This window comes from Anguilla rostrata, chromosome 10, assembly GCF_018555375.3.
Source record: "Anguilla rostrata isolate EN2019 chromosome 10, ASM1855537v3, whole genome shotgun sequence".
Taxonomy (NCBI): Eukaryota; Metazoa; Chordata; class Actinopteri; order Anguilliformes; family Anguillidae; genus Anguilla; species Anguilla rostrata.
Window position 1 is genome coordinate 6,869,599 of NC_057942.1, and position 24,251 is coordinate 6,893,849.

At 51.1% G+C, this 24,251-nt stretch overlaps 1 protein-coding gene across 7 annotated transcripts in view; it reads left to right on the top strand.

Annotated features, from left to right (window-relative positions):
* The window catches only part of fbrsl1 (fibrosin-like 1), a 292,485-nt gene extending 268,890 nt beyond the window's left edge, over positions 1-23,595 (top strand). Inside the window, exons 6-18 of one of the 7 annotated variants that reach the window (XM_064353701.1) lie at positions 3,381-3,756; positions 4,090-4,361; positions 6,819-7,075; positions 11,135-11,188; positions 11,694-11,789; positions 13,181-13,252; positions 13,900-13,929; positions 14,032-14,103; positions 14,458-14,575; positions 17,475-17,552; positions 19,327-19,410; positions 20,241-20,514; positions 20,875-23,595. In XM_064353701.1, coding sequence (XP_064209771.1) covers positions 3,381-3,756; positions 4,090-4,361; positions 6,819-7,075; positions 11,135-11,188; positions 11,694-11,789; positions 13,181-13,252; positions 13,900-13,929; positions 14,032-14,103; positions 14,458-14,575; positions 17,475-17,552; positions 19,327-19,410; positions 20,241-20,514; positions 20,875-22,183 — 3,092 coding nt within the window. In that variant the 3' untranslated portion in view covers positions 22,184-23,595. Of the gene's footprint in view, positions 1-3,380; positions 3,757-4,089; positions 4,362-6,476; positions 6,638-6,818; positions 7,076-11,134; positions 11,189-11,693; positions 11,790-13,180; positions 13,253-13,899; positions 13,930-14,031; positions 14,104-14,457; positions 14,576-17,474; positions 17,559-19,326; positions 19,411-20,240; positions 20,515-20,874 lie in introns of all 7 variants that reach the window. The other 6 variants (XM_064353703.1, XM_064353704.1, XM_064353702.1 and 3 more) reach the window with 6 other exon arrangements.
* Positions 23,596-24,251: the final 656 nt, after the last annotated feature.

Genomic DNA, 24,251 nt, shown 5'->3' on the forward strand with positions numbered 1-24,251 from the left:
TGGGCGGGGGGGAGGGGGAGGGAGGGGGCAGTCTTCCCCCTGATTGATCACCTGCGCGGAGGTCAGTGCGGGGGGGGCATCTGCCTGCTGTTCGCCTCATGCCGTGGGGCCCGGTTGCTGGACCTGAACGGTCCAGATGTTGCTGGAGACATTGCGGCTGAAACAGGGGTCGGCGGGGTAAGGCCGGGGGGGCGGGAGGGATTGGGGTGGACAGCTGTGTGGCGGTAGAAGAGGTCATCCAGGTCCTCTCAGGATGCATCGGTCAGGGCGAAACCTGCCGCCTGTCTGCCCTCAACCCCCTCCCCTCCCCCCCCCCTTCCCCAACTGCCACCATCACTTTGCACAGATTTACATACAGGCTGCAGAAACGGCAGGCATAGCCAGATCCGTGGTGCACACGTGATACAGTGGAAGTCTTTTATGCACTTTGAAGAAACCTTTTTTCTTCTTCTTTTCTTTCTGCTTTACTCACACCTTGTTCCAGTAGGAGACTCAAAAGACCTGAAGAAGTCAAAAATCAGAAGTCATCTGAATATATGATGGCCAGACTCATTGCTTCATGAGTTATGGCTCATGACTTTTGAGAAGGTCGTGTGACACCTCTAGCTGGAGTGGCATTTGCTTACCATGTCAAATCCACCTTAGCTGAAAGCTAACTGGTGAATGATCGTTAGCGCTGAACCTGCTGTGGAATGCAGGTCTCTCTCTCGCTGGCGTTTGTACGCACAGGTGGGCGGACGGCGGCAGGAACGCACGACACTTCACTTCATACGATATGGCCCCTGGGAAGAGGATATGAAGTATAACGGGCGACCGAGGACGTCTTGCCTTTCTGGCGATTCGCCGTTGATTAAAATGAGATTAAAATCAACGCCTCCGGTCGCAAAAAGCGGCAGAGGAGTATCACGCCGACACCCCCCATCCCCCCCAGCCCCCCCCACCCCCGACCCGCCAAACCCGCCGGATCGTTTTAATGAGGGACGGAGCGCTCCTCTCCCCGCCATTACGCCCCATTAGAGTCATCATTAAGGTAGCCCCTCGGCTCCGGGTGCCGTGAGTACCGCAGCGGCAGCCGTCCCGCTGGCCCGGCTCCAGCCCGCCAGGGTCTCAAACGCGGCGTGTCTCGGAGAAAAGGGGTTTCCAAGGCAACGTGGGCGAAGGGCGGCGTTTTTTTTTTTGAGAACAGGATCCTTCTGCCCGTCTGACAGAGAGGGTCTCCTACGGAAACGCGTCGAGGGGGTTGCGGTTTCGAGGCAACGCGTTTTTTTCGGGAAGCCGATGCTCGTTAGGAACCCACAAACTACCCCCCCTCCCCTCCCACCCCCCCCAAATCCCATGTCCCATAAAAGCTGTAAAGCAAAATATGAAAATATATTATTTTTCTACTTCTTTTTTTCCGTTTTTTTTTTGTGAATCCTTGGAAGATTAAATGGAGTCTAATTAGTCTTGGAAGCGGCGTTGAGGGGCTGGCTGAGTTTAACTCGCTCCGACTCCTGAGCGCTTCGGGCCGCTCGCTCGTTACTCCGCCGGCCTGCGTCTTTGGAGATTTTTTTAATTGAGGCGGGAGTGAGCCGTCTGGAATTCGGCCCGCATTAAAGGCACAGATTAGAGACGCCACCAATGTGCCGTTCTGTCTCTCTCTCTCTCTCCCTCTCTCTCTCTCTCTCTTCCTGGCTCTTTCTGTCCCTCTCTCTCTCTCTCTCTCTCTCTCTCTCTCTCTTTCTGGCTCTTTCTGTCCCTCTCTTCTGGCTTCTCTCTCTCTCTTTCTCTCACTGTCTCCCTCCATCTCCCTCTCCTTCTCTCTCTCTCTTTCTCTTTCTGGCTCTTTCTGTCCCTCTCTTCTGGCTTCTCTCTCCCTCTTTCTCTCACTCTCTCCCTCCATCTCCCTCTCCTTCTCTCTCTCTCTTTCTGGCTCTTTCTGTCCCTCTCTTCTGGCTTCTTTCACTCTCTCTCTCTCTCTCTTTCTCGGGCATTCTGTCCCTCTGGCTCCTTTCTCTCTCTTCCTCTCACCCTCTCCCTGCATCCACCCCCCTATCCCTCTCTCCCTCTCTATCTCTCCCTCCCTCTCTCTCTCTTTCTCACTCTCTCCCTCCCTCCCTACATCTCCCTCTCTCTCACTCATTCTGTCCCTCTCTCCTGGCTCCTTTCTCTCTCTCCCTCCCTCTCCCTCCCTCTCTCTCTCTTCAGACACAAAGCTGTTAATTTCGGCTCAAGCCAAGCCAATTTCCCCCCCCCTCTCTCTCTCCAGAAGGGGCACGCTGATTACTCAAAATCGCCCGCGTCGCTAATTCCAAAAACACGGATCCCGCCATCTCGCTCCGGCCCTTCCAGCTCGGCCTTCGGCAGCGGGCCATCCGCCGGCCCGCGCGTCTCGGGTAACCGACGGTTGGCGCTCTTTTTCCCGTCGAAACGCACGCTTTGGCCGGGTTTTTTTTGCGCTTGTTTTTAAAGGCCAGAAATACATCTGAATAAAATTTCCGAATGTCAGAAATATTACGCTCTGCGTTTTGAGATATGCTCCCTCCCCTACCCCCCCCTACCCCCCCACCCACACCCCCTCCACCCACCCCCTCCTCACCCTGAATAAATTTGAACCATTTTCCGCATCAGCAGTCAAGGTTTGTGAATGGCAATGCTTTCCCTAGTCCTTGAAATTCCTGGCTACTTGTGTGGCCAGCAAGCTGGAATGACTGCAATCGAGAGGGGAATTGTTTCGGGGGGTGGGTGGGTGGGTGGGTGGGGGGAATTCGGTTCCCGGAGAAATCCCAGGAAATATCTCTGTGTGGGGGGAGAATGGTGGGGGGGGGGGGGAGGGATAAGGGCCTCACAGTCTCCCTTCGCCGTACAATTGAAACATAATTATTTCATGCCAGATTGTGTGCTCAGCAAAGCCCTGAATAGGAACAGCATTTAACTTTAATTAGGTGTGATTTATTCATTCTGACTGGATCGCTCACAGAAATTGGATCATCTGATTATAGTCAAGCATGAAAATGACCTGATTAAACACTTCATAAAATCTGGGGAGAGGAATGAAGAGAGGGGGGAATCTTGGGTAGGACGCGCGGCCGTCGGACTGGAGGGGCCAGGCGGGAAACAGCTGCGGGAGAAAATTCGCGGCTGAGCGGGTCTTTTTTAGGCCCCCCGGCTCGCTCCGCATGGCGAATTACCGCCAAACGGCCGCTGCAGGCTTAGCGGTATCTGCTGTCATACTCCGCCGAATTGCTTAGCGTTTAAGGAAAAAAAAAAAAAAGTGCTTTTATCCCTCCAAAATGGGAGATTAATTCACGGGAGTCGTAGTTGAAAGGAGGAAAGGAAGTGGCTTGTCTCTTGATTTTCTCGTGTGTGTGTGTGTGTGTGTGTGTGTGTTGCGTTCGCAGGTGTGACGGCGAATGAGATTCGCGAGTCCAAGACTTGCAGCTCGACCAAAGTCTCGGGGCTCCAGCGCAGCCAGGAGCAGAGCGTCGAGGCGCCCTTCGCCCCGGCCGTCCCTAGCCCCGCCCCCCCGGCGACCCCGCCCGCCGCCTCCCCGGCCCGAGCTGACCCGGCGGCTGCCCCCCCCAGGCCCCGGCTCGCGTCCCCGCCCCCGCTGCCCGTCAAGAAGGAGGCGGCTCCGCCCATCCCCACCCCACCTCCGCTGAGGGCCCAATCGCAGCCTCAGCAGGAGCTGCGGGTCCCGCCCCCTCCCCACCACGCCCCGCCCATAATCAATCACCACCATCACCCGCTGCAGTACAGCAGCCTTCACAACATCAGGTAAGATTCGGCCTTGTGTCCAGTGTCTGGTGGTTAATGTCTTAGTCACGTTAGTCCGGGTCATGAACTTATGAAGCCCCTTATGAGAATTCAAGCACTGATGTTAGACCAGTAGTGACAGGAAACAGAATCTTTCATGGACTTCAGTATTTCCTGAACTTCAGTATGGGTGGGGCCTCTTTAATCTGTCAGTCTTGTACCTGTTTGAACCCATTTAAAGGCTTTGTTCTCTGCAGCAAAGCAGAAATATTGGTTCGTATCGGTGTGTTGATGTTAGCGTGTTGTAGCTCAGCCCCATTTTTCTCATCTTTCTCTCCTTCTACCCCCCCACAGTCGCAGCAGCAGCAGCAGCAGCAGCCTAGCGGGTGTCGGCCTCCCCAAACACCACCTGCCCCCCTCCCCCCACATCAACAGCCTCCCCCCCTCCACCCCCGCCCTCCCCCTGTCCATCGCCAACCTCTCTACCTCTCACTATTCCCTGCCTCCTACATCCGCACACCGCCATCCGGCCATGTTCGCAACCCCCGCCACACTGCCGCCACCTCCCACCTTACCGACCAACGGCCTTGTGGTCCCAGGGCACCCCACTGGAACCGCCTACCCAGGTAGGAAGCCACGAGTAGGAGCAAGGCAGTCTGGGACTTGTAGTTCTGCTATACTCAGCCAGTTCAAAAACAGGCTACATTTACAATCTGATGGGGCTTTCAAAATGTAGCTTTGGAAGAAAACAAGCCTGTTTACACTTTCAGCATTCACTAAATAATTTAAAATGCTTTTCTTTTTGAAAATTTAGCATCTGTAGAAATGTATCGGGGTGAAAAAGGCAGTTTATCAAAAAGGAAAATGGTCTGTTGATGAAAATCATTATATTTGTACAAACAAAACAGTAAAAAGTTGCGTAACTATAATGACAAAGTGAGCAAATGTTCAGTTTTAATTTTACAGGTTTACATGCCAGGCGCACATGGGGTTGGACAGTACTAATCAGTGTGCTGACAGATTGTTAAAGAAAATACAGCGAATGAATCTGTTTCCTCGTGTAATGCTCCCTTGCTGAACATGGTGGTAGGCATCCAGCAGCTCAGAGCTGGCGTGGAGAAAATAATAAAGTATGAAATGCTGTAGCACTTGGGCCAAAGTAGCGATGATTAAGTTACTTTTCTTGCCAAGATCAACCAGCGTTGTAGAGAGAGCAGTAAAAAAAAAAAAAAAGAAAAAGAAAGCACCAGTACAAACTAACTGCCTCAGTGTGGCTGTTTGAAGATCCCGTGGCCCTTCTTAAAAGAACAGGGCCGTTAGTCCCAGTGTCCTGGCCTAGTTCCCAGGGAAACTGGCTCTTCACATCCTGGCATCTAATCGCACCCTTAACGTCTGATTGGCCGCCGAATCCCTTGCGGTCCCGCCCACATTTAACAAACCCCAGGTTTGTCACTTCTAAAGAGAACCAAGTTCTCAGTTGACTTTACCTGGTTAAATTAAGGTAATAATTTCAGAAGCTGATATTTTAAGCTGTGCGTTAATAGAAGCTGTTTCCGATGTTTTCCCTGGCGCTTGAGAAATATTAGGCTTTCAGCCGCGCTCCTTCGGGAGTCTGCCTGACCCCGTTTAGCGTTAGAATTTCACACTGTGGTAAGTGAACCTTCCTCAATCTCCCTCTCTACTTCCATTCATCTTACTGTCAATTAAAGCGATTTGAATATGGCGACAGAGAGCGGGTCTGCCTGCCTGTTTTGCCAGCTGATCATACTGGATAATGAATTTGCAAAAAAATCCGTAAAAATCTGCGGAACCTAGAAAATGGGATAATTTGGAGAATCGTCAGCGAGAGCAGGTGCCGGCCGAATTGCATTTTCATATTCATGCGCGTCAAAAGTTTTTTGTCTCATAATGCAAAATATTTGCAGAACTGGTGTTTACAACAGTTCTGAGGAAACGTTTGCGGGGTGGTGGGGGACATTAGATGTATTCACAGTATTCACACCAGCACGACAGGGGTTAAGACCAGGGATCTCAAACTCCAGTCCTACAGGGCGGCAGCGTCTCCAGATTTCTGCTGCGTTTCTGCAGTTAAGTGCGAGAGTGAAGTGTTTAGTTGCAGCCACTGATTGGCTGTCGAGTTCACATCTTGTTTACAAAGCTTCAGGTGGCTACTGATTTAGAGTAAACCACAGTAAATCTGCAGACACTGCAGCTCTGTGGGGCTGGAGTTCGAGAGCACTCATTAGATTAAAGGAACCATCTCGTATTTGTGAACTAACGCCACGGAATTCTAAACATTTCTTTTTTGAAACTGCCTTTTGTTTACCTGTAAAAGACTATTTTAACGCAAGGTGAGAGAACTACATTATGAGTATTTTCATTGATATGACTGTGTAAGCAATAGCGGTAGATAGTAGCGTAGTGCATTACAAGCCTGTTAGTGGAAAAAACAAATCCCATTGTTTATCTACTTGAAGATGTGAAAGATTGCTTTCATTTAAGATTGTGTTTTGATATTACCATCTGCAATTTGTGTTTATGTCTGCCTGAGTACAAATATTTAATTATGAACATCTACAATGGGAGTTTCATATATACCTAGAGCAAAGCGCATCTATCTTCTAGATTAACTCGACAGTTTAGGCCCAGGGCAGTGGAGCTAGACAGGAGAGAGAGAGAGAGAGAGAGAGAGTCTTATGTTTTCTGCTGGGATGACTCTTGGTGTTCTTTCTTGTCCTTAGATACCAGCCTGTTGATATCATTCAACCAACCAATCATGTATTGCCAGCCTCATTCGGGGATTCTGATTGGCACTTTGTCACAGGCAACTCTCTTACCACCACCAATGAGTCCTCACGTAGAAAACCCTCACAGCATGAGCTGGAGAAACAGGGAATGCCAGGTGACTATTTTTCCTTCTCTCTTTCCTGTTGTGAAGACTGACTGGCGCTCCGTTGCCTTTTTTGTGTCTCCTTTCCCCCCCCCTCCCCCCCTCCCCCCCCCCCAATACTCCCACCCCCTCCCCCCATTTTTTTTCCTTTTTTTTTTTTGTTTTTTCTTTTCCTCGCTCTCCTTTCTTGCAGAGCATGACCTTCTGCGGCAGGAGCTGAACAACCGCTTCCTGGTTCAAAGTTCAGAGCGGGGCCGGGGGCCGCCCGCGTCCTCCTCCCCGCTGGCCCCCGTCTCTCTGCTGAGGGCCGAGTTTCACCAACACCAGCACATGCATCAGCACCAACACACCCACCAGCACACCTTCACGCCCTTCCCCGCCGGCTTGCCCCCGGCGGCCGTCCTTGCTCCGCCCACTGCACCTCCTATGGTGCGTACCCCAGCCAGAAATGTGAGGATAAGTAAAAAAAATAAAATAAAATAAAATAAAAAAACATTTTTTTTAAAAGAAAAAGACACTCCCACCTCCCCCCCACCCACCTCCACCCACCAAAATGAAAGAACAACCTTCACCACCCTCCAATCCCACCCCTGATTCCACAGACCCCATCCACCCCCCCACCCTCCCCACCCCCCAAAATGGCACCTCCTCTTAAGACTTTGCTGCCCCATCCACTCGGTCACAAATCTTGTTTCTGTACACACACATCCCATGGCCTGAGCAGCTTGTTACTCGACTGCATTATCTTTGCCAGGAGCTCGAGGGGAAGCAAGGAAGGTTCCGGCAACGTCCCAGAGCGCGGCGTCTCCCTGTGGCGTTCTCCGAGCGGCTGTCGGCCTATTAAAAAAGCGTTAGCCTTTAATAGGCTACGAAGCGCCGCAGCCGCGTGTTCATCAGCGCGGCACGGCGACGATCTCGCTAATGCGTTTCGGGAGAAGCTCCCGTCGAGCGACGCTAATGTATTCATCGCTCTGTCGTCGCGCTTTCAACTTACCGCTCGTCCTCCTCAAAGACGGCGTTTGGGGGGGAAAAAAAATAATAATAATAATGAATCGAATGAGAGGGAATGTTTTCGTTTGAAGTCGTTTTCGGTATTTACAAACCTTTCCGATTTCTTTGTCTGCGGTAGCGACTGAACGCCGGTCGAGAGTGGTTCGCGGTTCGCGGTTCTGAGGAGAGGCCGGGGCTCGTGGCCGAAGGGACGGATTTCGAAAGCCTCGCAGTCGGAGAAAATGACTTCGGCCCCAGATCAAAGGAACGATGATGTCATCGTCGCCGCTCCAATAACGCGTGGTTTCGCTCGCGAGCGCGCTGCCCGCCAGGCGCTGAACATGGAAAAACAGGCTTCTGTTAGAACCGCGGGGGGGGGGGTTATCTGCGAAACGCATCGCGATGCCACAGAGAGATTACAGTAAGAAATTAATGCGAAACAGCCTTTCAGCGCGAATTCCCGCCAAAATAATCCGCCGGGGTCGTGACCTCCGGTAAAACGGGCGCGAGGCTCTTCGTCCTGCGTGCCGCGACCCCGCAGGATTATCCCTCATTTTTATGCATCGAAGCAGGAAAAGCTTCTTTTTTTTAAAGCATTTAATAACTAAGAAGTGAGTGCAGATTGCGGCTAATGTCTAAAGAGCATTTGTGAGAATCATCTATTCTGCTATTCTGCTACGTTTAGTAGTAGTGTAGTGTAGCGGTTAGAGAGCTGGGATTGTTACTCCGGTTCGAGGCCCAGATTGGCCCTTGCTGTCGTACCCTTGAGCAAGGTGCTTAACCTGCATTGCTTCAGTAAATATCCAGCTGTATAAATAGATTGCATGTAAAGAATGCAAGTTAAACGGCAGTAATTTAAATGAAAAAAATGTGATGTATTTTCTGTCATGACCCACTTTATGATTTTTTTTTTTTTTTTTTGCTTTGCTTTACTGAAAGCACACTTAAACGAATCAAGATGTTTGTGTTACGTGCTCTTTTTTCCCCCCACGTTGAAATGTTTTACCGTAACGGAATATCGTTGAGATGGAAATGTTTAGACGACTTCCTCGCGTCCTCATGTTTCGCCGGGAGAGGAATGTTTTGTATGTTTTATTTTAACCGATGTTCCTCCCTCCTCCCTGTGACGGTCGTGCCTCCCTGGCACTGGCTGTTTGTTTCAACCGCAGAAACGATGATGTCTTTGTGGTTGCTTCAGCGTTTCTGTCTCGAAAAAAAGACAGTTGCTCTAGCAGGCCAGATGTGCATATATTTAGCAGTGTGTGTTATTTAAACTGTGCAACAGCCTTTGGCTAATAGCTGTAATTAATGAAATTATGAATCCTCTGTATTTGTTTATTGTTATACACCCGTAAGCAGCTGGTTTGCCAAATGGCAACACTGAGTTTTCTTCCCCCCGCCACCCCCCCACCCCCCCATCTATCCCTGTAAAAGAATATCCTTAATTGTTTAAAGATGAAATATGTAGCTTTAATTATCCAAAGCTGTTTACAATAATCCTTAGACACAGCCTGTAAATTACAATGCCTGAGTTTTACTGACAAATCATAAAGCTCTGTAAATTAATTCCACCCCCCCCCCCTCCCCTCCCCAGTGTAAAAACATGAAACAGACTCTAGTTTTACAAGGCCGTGTGCTGGCTTGCCACTTTTTTTTCCCCCCATCAGTAGGGGCATCCTGTGTTTGAGTAGGGGGCAGTTATCACCCGCGAACCTGTCACTGCAGCATAGAGCACCCCCCCCGCCCCCCCCACCACCCCAGCAGTGAGTGGCCCCACTTCATGCTAAAGGAAAGCTCCCTCTCTGCAGTCTCAGTTGTGAGAAAATTATAGGCCTCCTGCCCATACCGCCAGAGAGAGAGACGTACACACACACACACGCGCGTGCGCGCGCACACACACACGGCCGTCACTGTTTCACGTTCCACCCCTTTCCACCACCAGCCCCCCCTCCAACAGTGTCCTTGCAAAAACATGGTGGAAAAAAGTGGCTGCAAATGGTTTGTGTGTTTATGTAATAGAAATAAGTTACTGTCCTTTGCTATTAGCCGGTTTTGAGAAGGGGAGAGTGCTGTTGGCTCTTTGGATTCACTGGGCACAAAGTCCCCCTTTCATGAGCAGGAATGCTTCCATCCCTCTCTCCCTCTCCTAGCGCTTGCCAACCTGCTTCACAGAGAAGTTACGGCCTGAAACTATGAGCCTTGGGTTCAGGATTACTTAAAGAATTTTCAACAACAACAAACAAAAACCCAAAGTGAATTATTTTATTAGTCTCTGAGTAATCTCCGAGTATCCCAGAAAATAGCCTAACCAAACCGCAACTGGAGGTTTGGATATTGGCTGTTTGAAAGGAAGGCATTTCCTTTACTCAGCAGTCCCAAAATTTGTTTCTCGTGTTTGCTACAGATGTGGTCTGCCTAAATGTGCTCCTTCAGAACTGGTGAAAACAGACCCGGTATTCAGAAAGCACGTTTTTATTTATGATAGAATTCCCCCCAACCCCCAACTACCAGCAGTGATCTAACACGCGTATCAAATGAAACGTTTCTGAGAATATCCCGTGTTTTTTTGCAGAGAGCGGGGGGAAAAAAAGAGAAAGTCTTCACACCGAGATGTAAAAACACAAAGCGTCTGAAAGCGTAGCTTTATGAAAGCGAAATCCGTGGCTGTGCGGTTTTATCGCTTTTTACAGCGATATGCCCACATGCAGAGACGTTTATAAAAAGCTGTACAGAGGCTATAACAAATTTGATTCGTTTTTTTTTATGAATCGTTACTTGTGAGATTCCTTAATTAACTTCTCTCATTTCATGCTGGCCTTGTAAAAAAAAAAAACTGGCTTGTTTCAGGGCATAAAAATATGAGAATGTAGCGTTTTATTTGGTCCTAATTAAGGGTGGCCTTTTTGAGCCTGAAATCGACCGTGATTTTACAACAGTAGGCCTCGTCTTCTGGTTCACGGTTAATTATCTTTCCAGGGCGCGGTACACAAAGAAAATCTTGACATTTACACGTTTCCCCCCCTCGTTCGCGTTCGCTTGCTGCGACGGCTCGTTTACGAGACTTAAGGTCCGGAACGTTCCGAAGGGCTGTACCGCGTTCCGCTCTTGACGTTGATGTCGAAGCGCAGCCTCTCTGTGAGACAGGTTTCCTCCTCGTTTCTCTTCGCTCTGTGTGATTACATTCCGTCGCGTTAACGGGCGTTTGGGGGATTTTTTTTTCACCGTTTTCAGAGAACCCTCTGTTGCCGCTGCCAGATGCTGAGTTCTGTCCGGTTCCCAGCGCCTCTGATACTGTGTTGCTTGGTTATTGTATGGATAACGAGCGATGCTGCCGTCTGTTTCCATCCCTCTGTGAAGTTATAATGCCTCTGTTCACGTTTGAACTGTCTTCCTGTGCCGCCCCTGTCACAGACGCACCGTTGATGGTATTTTTTGAGTCGCGATTCTGTGGTCTCTTGTTCACGGGTTTCTTTTCTCTTTTTCTTTTTTCTCTCTCTCTCCTCTCCCCTCCTCTCTCAGTTCGACAAGTACGCTCCGAAACTGGACAATCCCTTCCTGAGGCATCATTCGAACGTGAGTCCCCGCAAACCGCCACATTTTCCGTTCGCGGTGTCTCGCCTGTCGGTTTCCCGGATTTTGTTGCCATAGCGTCTCTACTCTGCTAGCAAATTATGCTAACGATGTGTAAGAACTGGTGAAGTATTTTTGCATGTGAGGGCAATTTCCTGGGTTGAGATGACCCCTGTATCGTCTCGTGAGTGTGAAACAAGGGGGTGTTCAGCGGTTGTTCCTTCATCTCTCATAAGAACTGATGAAGTATTTTTGCATGGGAGAGGAGTTTATGTGAAGCTGAGCTGGGTACAGATGGGCTTCTGTTATTTCAGGATGTTAAATTAGGGGTGTTGAGCGATTGGTCCTTCAACCCCTGTAAGAACTGGGGAAATATTTCTGCATGTGACTGATTTATGTGGAGCCGGGCTGGGCCAGAGATGGGCCAGTGTTGTTTCAGAGTGTAAAATTAGGGGTGTTGAGTGGTTGGTCCTTATTTAGCGCTATGTTTGTGCTTTCTCTCTCTCAGTTCTTCCCCTCCTACCCCCCCACAATGCCTGGCATGCCCCCCCTGCTCCCACACTCAGGACCCTTCAGCTCACTACAGGGAGCCTTCCAGCCCAAGGTACCCCCCCCCTCCCCACCGCCACGCACGGACACACGCGTGTGCACATACACACACCCAGACACACACACACACACACACACACACACACACACACACTTACACACACACTCACACACACACACACACACACACACACACACACTCACACACACAGCACAAACTGACTGAGTAGTGCTCCCTATCTCTCAGCTGGTTCCACAATCTTAAACTCAAGAACGGGGACTTTGTATCGATGACATTAATAACCTCGCTGTACATGTGTGCGTACAGGACGGCTGCTGCATTGTACGTGTAACAGGCCTGATGCCTGATAAATCCGGCCCCTGCCGTCCCCCCCCCCGAACCCCCCCACCCCCATAGCGGGGCGGTGCAAAACCAGGTTGTAAGCCAGCCTGGTCTTTAGCAGGGCTGGGGAAGATAAGCAGCTGTGCTGATCTGCGCTTGCCATTGGCCCAGCGCCTCTGACCCCCTCTGTAAGCCACCAATCAAATCTGGCCTAAATCCGCCTGTCCCCCGGTCTCCCACGCGGACTCTGTTTAGGCCCTTTTGTTACCAGACTCCGGGTGACCGGGGTGCAGTTAGCGCTCCCGATCGGCAGCTGAAGTACCGCTAAGCAGCAGGCAGCGATGCTGCTGTCTGCCCCCCCTCCCCTTTCATCCACCTTAACGCTGCCCTGCTCGGGGATAGATTAGTACGGTCTGCTCCAGGCTCTCTCCTTTTGAAAGCAGTAGGCCCCAGTGCTCGTAAGATTGGCAGGTGGGCCCTCGTCTCTCTCTCTCTCTCTTTGTCCTGGAAACCTTGGCGTTTCATTTGTTATCGGGCCTGGGGTGATTTTATTTAGAAAATTTAAGCTTCTTCTGGCAAGTCCTTGAATTTAATGCCGGGCCAATAATTTGTCCAGACTCAGGAATGTTGCTTCTCCTCCTCTTACAGTTATTGCTTGTCAGCTTTTTAAAAAAATGTGTCTCTCCATGGTCATCTTTCATAGCTGTTTACTAGCCTAGGCATGTGTCAGATGTTTACCTCCCCCTCTCTTTTTGTCCTTCTCTCTCTGTCCACCTCTTCCTATCTGTATTCCTCTCCTTTGTCCTATCCCTCTCTCTTCCTTTCTTTTACCCTCCCTCTTTCTATTCCTTTCCATCTTTACCTCTGTCTTTGCCCCCCTGTCTCTCTCCCTCAATCTCACTCTGCCTCCCTTTCTCTCTCTCCCCTCTCTCTCCCCCACTCTCCCTCCTCCCTCTCTCTCCCCCTCCTCCCTCTCCCCCTCCCCCTCTCTCCCCCTCCGTCCCTCTCTCTCCTCCTCCCTCTCCCTCTCCTCTCTCTCCCCCCCCTCTCTCCTCCTCCCCTCTCCCACTCTCCCTCTATCTCTCTCTCCCTTCATTTCCCAGGCCTCCAATCCCATTGATGTAGCAGCCCGCCCTGGGGCCGTCCCTCACACACTCCTCCAGAAGGACCCGCGGGTGAGTCGCCATAGCCACCGCCACCCCCGCCTCCCGCCCCCCCCGTCCCGCCCCTCCTCCCCACGGATAACAGCCCAATGGCGGATCCCCTGTATTTCAATGGAAACATTTAATCTTACTTCAGAGGGGGAGAAAACACACACACGTTAGCTTAGAGGCAGTCGCAGCCGAACCACCTGGAAAATGCTCTTTTAAACGCCACGCCACGCCACAAAGGCTGCCGTGGAGACGTTTACCTGCAGAGCGAGTCGACACCCGACTCCCGCGGTCTGTGATTCTGCTTTATGCGGCCGTCATTCGAACCTCAGGGCTATAGACCGACCGGTCAACTGAACAGGGTGTAAACCAGAAACAGAATACACACCTTATAAAGCTCTTTATTCTTATCGATTGTAAAAACTAAAACGGAAATGATTTCAGAATTAGATAACAGGGGGTTGTATTAGATAACTGTAATATAAGTTACAATTCCTCTCCAAAAGTATTCCAGTTTTTTAAAAATTGCTGTATTTTGATGTCACTATAAAAGTTACAAAAATTCTGATTTCCTAATGACCTCCATTCCGATGGACTTCTCGTCTCTGTGGTTCTGCTGTAGCGGTTTCTGTTATTGATTCTGTCATTGATTGTCATATTTTTATCCACAGGTAACGGACCCCTTCAGGACCTCAGTAAGAGTAGGTTTCCGTTGCTGTCTCTTTGATCAGTCTTTGGGTTTCGCTGTGAAATGCCCCGTCCTAACCGATGTGCGTGTCATTTCCTCTTTCCTTCGACTCCAGAAACCTGGGAAGTGGTGTGCGGTCCACGTACAGATCGCCTGGCAGATCTACCACCATCAGCAGAAGTTGAAGGTGAGCCACCGTGTGGTTTTTCGTCGGACCGCCAGGGACGTTATTGGCAAAGACGTAGATCTCGCTTCAGCATGGGGACAACAAGCAGGAAATCTTCTTAGGATTTCATTGGTGGAGACACTAACAGTACCACCCAATGAGGCGTGATAATATTTCATGAATTAGGCCTAAGTTAGTGTCTAAGTGCTCAGGAGCCCCCCTATGGTTGCGCCACACCCACAGCACCCCCGCTAATTTCGCTTCTGTGTCTCCTGGTGGGGAGGGGTGGAGGTAAAAACTTTTCCAGGCCTGTTGTTTTGGGGGGGGAAATAACCTTCTCTCCCTTTTCCCTCCCTTTTCTCGCTGATTCGTCAGCAGCAGATGCACAAGCTGGACATGAACGAGAAGCTGGACCTGTTCAGCCGCCCCCCTGCCCCCGGGGTGTTTCCGGGCTTCCCCTACCCCCACGACCTCGCACGACCCCTCTTCACAGGTCAGTGAGGTCACCTGGTCCTCACCGCGCCGGACTGACCGACTCTGGGACAGCCAAAGCTTTTTATAGCGGGACCATAACATAGCATTACATTAAATCACATTACATCCCATTACATTACAGGCATTTGGCAGATGCTCTTATCCGCACAACAAAGTGTATAACCATAACCAGGAACAAGTGTGTTGAAAACCCTAGAGGGGAAGTACAGAACCAAGTGCAGGAAACGACCGCGTAGTTTAACTTGGACCACGTAGTTTAATCTATTTATTTGGCGGACGCTTTTATCCGAAGCAACGTACAATAAGTGCATACCAAAGGTCAATGGAACTGCTACAAAACACAGGTCCGATAAGGTACAACACTCATTTTGTACAGTAATTCATAGCCGTAGCATTACGTTACAGTCGTTTTGCCGACCCTCTTATCCAGAGCAACAGTGGAGAACATCGGCGTGGCTCTCAGGGGTGCAGACTGCGGCATCACCAAGAAGGCACAGCGGGCCCATTTATAATCAATAAGTGTAACGCTAGCCGAACAAACAACAATTTGTACCGTAACCGAAGGAGGGCTCGATTAGGCGGGTACGGTTACGCGGCTACGCCTGTAACATTGTCCAAGAGGGAAATCCAAGAAAAGAGAGGGATTAGCCGTCGGGCCGGTTAGGGGAAGTGGAAGACGTCGTCTCGGGTGTCGTTCCAGAATGTTCTGTAAACGCTCTTTGGGGGCTCCGATTTGGTGACAGCGGAGACGGCGGCATACGGACGGCGTCGGTGTCGGGTTCCGCTCGAGCTCTGGAGACGGGGCTTTGTTCGCCTCTCCGAAGACGCTCCTCCGTCGCGGGAGAGAAACGCTTTAATATGCGATGAAGGCGTTTTCTCGGTACCGTTAAGTACAGACGTGCGTGACCTTGCCCTTCTAATGGTTACCCTGCTCCTCTTCGCTGCCTCCCGCGTGTACTGAATTACACGCGTGACCTTTGCGTACAGTCCCCGCGGCGGGTTCAAAAAGTGCTCCCCCCGCCCCCCCCCCCACCCCCCCCTGCCTCGCGGCTGACCGGTGCGGTCGTCACGGTAACGAGCGGCTCGGATGACTCTCTCAGTCCTGTGCGGAGCGGCTTCTGTTTTGTAACGGCTCCTCCTCCTCCTCCTCTTCCTCGATGCGGTTGACCGGATGGAACCCCGGGACTCCGCGCGCGGGTTAGCGGTTCTCGCATTTCCCGCCATTTCCAGTTGGCTTGTCCGCAGTCGGGGGGGGGGGGGGATCTGAAGCTCGCTCGCGGGAGGTAGCATCAGTTCCCGCCGCTGCGCTCTGGGTAGTCGCCGGCTGGGAAGGGTGGTTCGTTGTTTCCCTCATTTTGCATCATTTCAGGCATTTAGCAGATGCTCTTATTCAGCGTGATATTTTACATTCTTTCCGTTCATACGGCTGGATATTAGCTGTAGTGATTCAGGTCAGGTGCCTTTTGCTCAAGGGTTCGACAGCTGAGCCCAACCTGGAAATTTAACACACAGCCCTGGAGTTGTGAGCGTAGTCCACTAACGTTACGCTAGACATGCCACTTAACGCTTTCTACCTCCAGCGCAGTCCACTTGTGTGCGCTGCTCGGTCGTAGTCGAAATGGTCAGGCCAGCAGGGCCGTCACCGTGAATGTGAAACAGAGCCGACATGGAGGACACACACGCGCGGTGATGGAGCCGCAATGGCGTCGGTGAAAGGGGGACGTAAAGGCTGTTGCCCTTCAGGTTGTAATTATCCATTATCGTGTTATAAACGAGCGTGTAATTGGCTCTCTCATTAACTATCTACAAAAGACCGGGGGAAGGAAACTGCGCCAGGCGCTTTGTGGCTGAGGAAGAGGTCGACCCCTTTCACACTGAGCCCCCCCCACCTACCCCCCCCACGTCCTGATGAAGCCCCCACTGAACACAGGCACATACACACATGAACACACACACACACAGGCACATACACACATGAGCACATGCACACACACGTAAACGCATATACACGAACACAGGCACATATACGTACATGCAGACACAGGCACACATGCACACACACGCACAAACACACACACTCATATGCACACACACAAACACATGCACAAACGCACACACCCACACACGCACAAACGCGCACGTACACACACACACACACACACACACACACAATAAATTGCTCCCAGGAGATCCAGGATGTGCTGACTAGGCCTCATTAGTGGCCTGTGCAGCCTGGGTCTTTCCTGCCCATCTGGCCTGGTGAGGTCAAGGGCCCCTGGGCCTGTGGGAGAGATGTGCTTTCTTAAGCAACTGTTTGCCAACCTCCCCCCCCTTAAAAACGGTGGTCATCTGTTACCTGTCACCTCAGACCCCCACCAAACCAAATTACCCCCCATTCCCACACCAGCTGCAGTCCACCCCCCCCCTCCTTCCCTAAAAACGTAGTAGAGCTTCGGAGTCTCCATCTGTCTTGCATTTCAGGTTTAATCTCTGCCGTAAGGCTTGGCCTCACAAATCCCACCCCCCCACCACCCCCCCATCCATCCTTATTATGCTCAGAAGGCCCAGTGTATATCGCGTCCCCACGAGCAGCTCATTTAGCAACGGCTGTGTCGCGCTCAGGGGCGGGCCCATCCATCGGACATTTGCATCGATTGGCTGAAACTCGATTTAGCCGTCGGGTTTTCCGTTAGCAACAGAGTGGGCCCTGACAGGCGGGCCGGTTGCTAAGCCGTTGCCGGTGATCGAACAGACTTAGGGGCCCATTTGTACTAGGCTGTGGGGGGGGGGGACTTCTCTCCCAGGCCCCTGGACGCCTCGTTAGGGGTGGTGATGGATCGTTGCCTTAATCCGTTACCGTTCTCATCGCCTCTTCTCTCCCCCCCCCCCCCCCCCAGGATCCGGGCACCCGGCAGCCTCACCCTACGGCCCCTCCCCCCACCACAGTGGATTCCTGCCCACCAGCCACCTGGCAGGTAAGCGTGAGTACAAACCCCCCCTTCCTCATCCTCTTCCTCTGTCCTCGGTTTTCGTTTAATCACGGGACAGGGGTCTTCTTTCTATCGCCATTTTGTTTTGACCAGCGTTCGACTCACACTGGTGTTTAAAAAATTTCTTTAATAAGTAATTTTTTATTTCAAGTGCCCTGAATTTGCAAGGGCGCCAGAGCATAGCGCCATCTCGTGTGTTTCACTTCAGTCGAGAGAGCGAGGGACGAGAGAGAGACAGAGAGAGAGAGAGAGAGAGGCAGAGGGAGCGAGAGAGGGAGAGAGAGAGAGAGGCAGAGAAAGAGAGAGAGAGAGAGAGAGAGAGAGAGGGAGAGAGAGAGAGAGGCAGAGAGAGAGAGAGGGAGAACTTGAATGGCCCCCTGTGTGTAATTAGAGGTATCCTTAAACAACCTCAGGGCTGGTGTTAAGCGCCTCTGGGGGGCGACGGAGTCGGGCTTTAAATCCCGTCGTTTCCCCCTCGCCTGTGCGCCTGTGTGCGCGCACAGAGCATTTTCTCATGCCCCAACGCACTGGGCTTACTGCCCCAACGCTCCCGGCTTACTGCCCCAGAGATCGTGTAAAGCAGGGGCAGATGACCTCAGTCCTGGTGAATACTGCACTTGCCTTTTCCGAGTTCCAGTGTAGGCTCTCTTGTTTTTTTCTCCCTGCCAATTCCAGTGCCTTCTGGGGCCTTTTTTATTTTTTAAAGTTCAATCCGTCCCTTGGCGGAATGCATAATGGAGGCTTTTGTATTCCGCGGTATTCTTTCATTAAAGACGTTGTTTGGGTTCGGTGCGGAGAGAGAGAGCGAGAGAGAGGGAGGGAGAGAGAGGGAGGGAGAGAGAGAGAGAGAGGTGATTTCACAGGACAAGCCTTCTGAATCAATCCAATTTGAGTTCCTGAGCACCTGGCGGCAAGTGAGGACGTGACGAAAAATTATTAAACCCGTCGACGAGCCCTTCGCTGAAATTTTTTTTTTTTTAGGCCAGGGGGGCGAGACTCCACCGATAACAGCCAGGTGTACGGCGGCTCCATTTTTGGCCAAAAGAATTGAATTATTTCCTCGGAATTATGCTCTTTGGTTTCTTAAACGTCCATTTTTACTCACGCAGCTGTATAATATGCCAAAAAAAACACTACTTTTGCCTGTAAGAAATGAGGATTTAAGCTGAAATTCTATGTTCAAATTAAAATGTGAAGCACACGATATAAATCTGGCGGGGGTGGGGGAACCTTCACGAACATACTAAATGGAACGAGATTCGACAGCATCCCTTTCTCATAGCACAGAGTATTGCGTGCTTTGGAGTAAAGGTAGGTGTAGACTGTGGTGCGGCTCAGGAGTTTGAAAAGGTTGTAGGTTCTCAGGTCTTGAAGATAATAGTTATTCCCAAGCCCACTGGAGAGCCAATCATTGCCTCCCAGGCATTCTGCTGGCCAGTCACAACACACACGCGCCCCCAGCTTCCTCTTCCCCCCCTGAAACGAGCACGATCTGCCATTGGGTTCCTAGCTTGCGCTACCTCCCCCCCACCAGGCAACCAACAAAACCCCTCTCTGACAGGCCAGAGCCCTCCCCCTGATCCCCAGCCAATTAAATCTGGCCTGGGGAGGAAGGGAGGGGGGGGTGGGAGTAAGGAGAGAGCTGGCCCCACCTCCCCAAAAAAATGATGAGAGCTCGCTTGTAAAAAGCAAGAGTGGACGTTCCAGGTCCTCCAAGCTCCTGCCCCCCGTTCGCTAATCCCTGTTTGGCATTTTGCAGATCCTTACGGTCGCTCCGGTACCTTTGGTGGCCTTGGCAACCTTTCTACCAGTGCCTTCGGAGGATTAGGCAATCCGTCGCTCGGTAAGCGCCCCCGGGCCTGCTCCGCCCCTCACAGTGAGGGAAAACAGAACTGCTCTTCTGTAGGTCACAGCGAAGGCAGCTTTTCTGGGGTGTTTTTTAAAAATAAATTTAAAATTTAAAACAATGAGGAGAAAGGCACTTAGCTCTGCAGTAAATGCCAAATAGTAATAGCTTGGGAATAATTACTGGGAAAAATGAATCCGTGAAGTGCTTCTCCTGCTTTAGACGGGCTCTGTGGGACACATCTCCAGTGGCGTAGCGCACTTTGATCACAGATTTGCTGTTGGGTTGCTGCTCAGGAATTGAGTTTTTAGTAATTTTTAATTTAATGTCTGCCACCCGTCCTGCTCTGAGTGTCCAAGTGGTATTAATGTCCTGTTCCGACCCCCCCCACCCCCACCCCAAACAACTGCACTGCCAAAGCGGTTGTCCTGTAGCGAAATCGATGAGAGTGAAATACAGGCGTAGAGGAGTGCCAAGTCCCCCCCCCCCGCAGATCTGTTGGCAGATGGGTGATTTACAAAGTCTATCCTGAGCTCTGCTTGTGCCTCGCTGGGATAAAAGCGGGGGAAAGTGGGGGCCCTGGTCCTGATGGGGGGGGCAGGCCTCCCCTGTAGTGACTGTGTAAACAGAGCCTAATCTGGAGCTCAGATCACAATCCTCCCTGCCCCCCCCCCCCCAAAGCTTTGCTTCGCTCGTCTGCAGCTGTTTCGTCAGCGTTCTAGAGCTTTCCGCCCGGGAGAGATGATCTCACCGCATCCTCTTTTCCTCCCCCCCCACCTTCCCTCAACCCCCCCAACCCTTCTACCTACCCACCCCCAAACCCAAAGGCTCCAACAGCGTTTTCGGACACAAGGACGGGCCGGGGCTGCCGGGATTCAGCAGCCCCCACCACGACACCTGGAACCGCCTCCACCGGACCCCGCCCTCCTTCCCCACCCCCCCGCAGTGGCCCAAGTCCGCCGACATGGAGCGCAGCAACTCCGCCACCAACCACGACCGGGAGAGGGAGAGGGAGAGGGAGAGGGAGCGGGAGAGGGAACGGGAGAGAGAGCGGGAAAAACGAGACTCGTCCGTGGGAAAGGAGGAGAGGGAGAAAGACAGGTCAGTGCCGACTGCTGGCTCGGACAGCAGGGAGGGGCCTCCATCGTTGTCCACACAGCTGTGACGGACACCTTTCCATTTATGTTCCTCTTTTGTTTCCACTTTTTTTGTGTTTTCCATTGCAGTCATCGTCTCTAGACGAACAGAATAAATCATAACAAATCTTTTGTTATATAAGCATATTTCATTTCTTCATGTCTTAGCCTTGAGTGGTGTAACTTAAGCGCAAACCTTTGACCACAGTTTTTACCTAGCTTTAAAAATGTGCAATTTTAGGATTCAGCGCTAGCTAGCTAGCTCGCTCTCTTATTTTTTAATCTATTTATTTATGTATTATTTGTTTATTTTTCTTCTCTGTAGGGATTCTCTGGACCGGAGCCGCCACTCGAACCGGTCCTCTCCGGCGTCGGCGCCGGTCAGCTACCAGATCAGCAGCCTGATCCGCAGCAACAGCCAGAACTCCAACGACTCGGGCCGGCCACACGGGGGCAGCGGCGAGCAGCTGGAGCGGCAGAGGGAGGCGGCCATGCTGGGGGAGGTGAAGGTGAAGGAGAGCCGGTCGCCGGGGAAGGAGAGCGGCGGCGACCGGCGCCCCTCGGATGACCCCTGCAAACCGGCCCACCGCTCGCCCTCGCCGTACCCCAAATCCGTCGACTCCGCCCTCAAGCTGGGCGGGGCCCCGCAGCAGCAGCAGCAGCGGCCGCCGTCCGCCGCGCTCAAGGACGCCGAACGGAAGGACCCGCCCCCTGGCGACATGATGCAGAAGATGAAGAACGACATGAAGATCAAAGAGGAGAGGAAGGAGGACCAGGAAGTGATGGTGGTGGGCTCGGAGCCCGCCTCCCACCAAGCCCCGCCCCCGGCTCTGCCCCCTCAGCCGGCCTCGCACCAGCAGCACCCCCACCTCGCTCACCACCCCCACCTCCAGCAGCAGCCCCCTCAGCCCTCCCCCCGCTGCAGCGACCTGCCCCCGCCGGGGTCCCTCCACGGCGTCCACCTGTCCCACTCGCTGCCCCTGTCCATGGGCGGCGTGCACCCCATGGGGAGCCTCAACGTGCTGGACCGCGCCCGGGTGGCCCCCTTCATGGGCGTGAGCCCGCTGGCGGCCGGCCGGGACCGCCTGCCCCACCCGGCCTTCCCCTGGGACCCCATCCGGGAGGCGTACCGCAGCCTGGACCTCCAGCGCCGGATGGACTTCCAGCTCCGGGCCGAGCAGGCGCACCGCTTCCCCGGTGTCTACGACCCCGAGCGGGCGTACCGGGAGCGCGAGCCGCACGACTACTCCCACCACGAGCACCTGCTGGAGGTGCGGCGGGAGCACGAGCGCATGCGCCAGGCCGAGGAGCGGGAGCGGCTGCACCTCCGCGAGGAGCTGGACCGGGCCCGCCTCCACCAGCTCCACCAGTCCCCCATGGAGGGCCACCTCCCGCACATGCCCCCCTTCATGTCGCACCTGGGCGGGATGCCCTACCCGAGACTCAGCCCCTCGGGGGCGCACAACGGGCTCCTCAACCGGACCCCCCCGACCGCCGCGCTCAGCGCGCCCCCGCCCCTGGTGCCCGCGGGGAGCACCAGGCCCCCCTCGCCCAGACGGACTACCCCTCTCACCACCCAGGATCCCAGGGACTACTCCCCCTCCCGAAATCCCAAAGAAGTAGAGGCCCGGTAGTAGCTTCTGAGACAAAAAAATAAAAAGAGACGAACAAAGAAAGACGAGAAACACTTTGGCAAAAAAAAAAAAATTTAAATTAAAATTTTAAAATCGCGTTTTAAAAATAAACTGACAAAAATGCACTGCTTTTCCAAAAGAGAGAAGCAAAAAAAATTTTCCATTGGAGAAATAAAGAATTGTAAAAAACTGTATAGCGACAAAATACAAAATTTAAAAATTTGTAAAGCCGAAGAAGCACACGACGTCGAGCTAATATTTTAAGCGACGTGATTGGATAATGTCGGGGGGAGGGGGGAGGGTGGGCGATTTTAAGAATATCCAGAGTGTATGTTCTTTACCGACTTAAAATTTGATATTAATATATTAATCAAATACTGTTTTTCACTTTTGACGCGCAAAGTGAGATTCTGAAATAAGTTTGTACATTTCCTATCTTCTTTCCATGTATAGAAGTCATTTTTATGAATTTGTATTTTCGTTGTGGTATTCCCTCATGAATCTTGTTTTGGGTTTTCTTTTTGTTGAGATTTTTTTCATTATTTATCCCAGTTCACTGTGAGACGTATCATTGAAGCCTATAGTCTCAAGGGGATTCCTTTCTCATTTTTACATTTTGACAGCTATTTTACCGTACTTGGTACCTTGAAATACTCAGAAATGACAATGTACAATGTTACATGAAAAAAAAAGGTTTTTGTTTTTTGCCTTATGAAGATATGCAGACAAATATATATAAATATATATTACGAGGTCTCCTTTGGTTTCTGTAAAGAAAATAAATGTAAATATCTTGTTGATATTACTTGGGACAAAAATACAGTGTAAATTTATTAGGCTTTTTAAATGTTTCTAGAAAAAAGAAAGAGAGAAAATGGAACCACTTACCACTCAAAAAAAAAACAAAAACAAAAACCATGGTTACAGACAAACAAGTTCAACGGAAGAGGGAGCGGGAGTATCGAGGAGAGGGGGGACGCGTTATCTGCCATCTATGCAAAGAGGCACTGAAGGCCAACGTGGAATTAACACCTGGAGAAGGCGTTTGGGCGTGGCAGTTGAGTCGAGGGAACATGGATTTACATGACCTTCTTTTTTTTCCTCCCCCCGCCCCCCACCCCCCACCCCCCAAAATTTAAAAACAAAAATACAACAAACAAACAAAAAAAAAACAGACTTTTCGGATTATGAACTTTACCAGGAGCTACAGCAGACTCGTGGCCCCAGAAAGACCCGGAAGAGAAGGGAACACACTGTTGGAGCGGGCGGCAACAGACATTCTCTGTCCACCTTGTGTTATTGTGCCGTGTTTTTTCTTAGACTCTTGTATACAAAACAAGTAGAGTTTTAGGCGTGCAAAAAAATGAAAATTCATGGTTTAAAAAAAGTATGAAATAAAAGTTCGGATCTAATATCTACGGCAGTTTGAGTCTGTGACTTGCTAGAATTTTATTTGTCGTTTTTTTTTTTTGTTGCTTAGTCTGGTCGGAATGTAGAACATGCATATGTAATTACCTTTTCACAACTGCATAATTTGTACTGTGTGCCTCCGGTTACATTTAAAATTGACAAAATGTTGAGAAATTACCTACACATTTAGAGAAATTAAATTGCGATTGTGACATGCTGTAAAAAGACAGAATGGCAAGAAGAGTCTACCCTTTTTGGAGGCGTTTTTGTTATGGCAAACCCTAGCATTCTTTTTCCCCCAGTCTTGTTCATTCTTATCACATATCAGAGCAGTGCTAGGCTGTGTAGAGTGGGTTTCCCCCCCCAGTGTCGAGCCATAGCGCATTACTCGGATGGCTTAGAAAACAATTTAACCTTCGTCATTTTAAAGGAAATCTAAAGATGTTTTCCTGATGGGTTTTTGTGCTTTGGGTGATGATTCCCTGTTCGCATATCTAGCTATATATGCAGACAGGGTCTAAATTGTTTTTTTTTTTTCTGGCTGCACATGTACTGGCTGTACATGTACCTGTAGGCTTAAATTTCAGAAAATATTAAAGAGCATTCTTTCCCCTCCTTAATGAATTTCAAATGATGTTCTCACTAAAGAATGAAATTA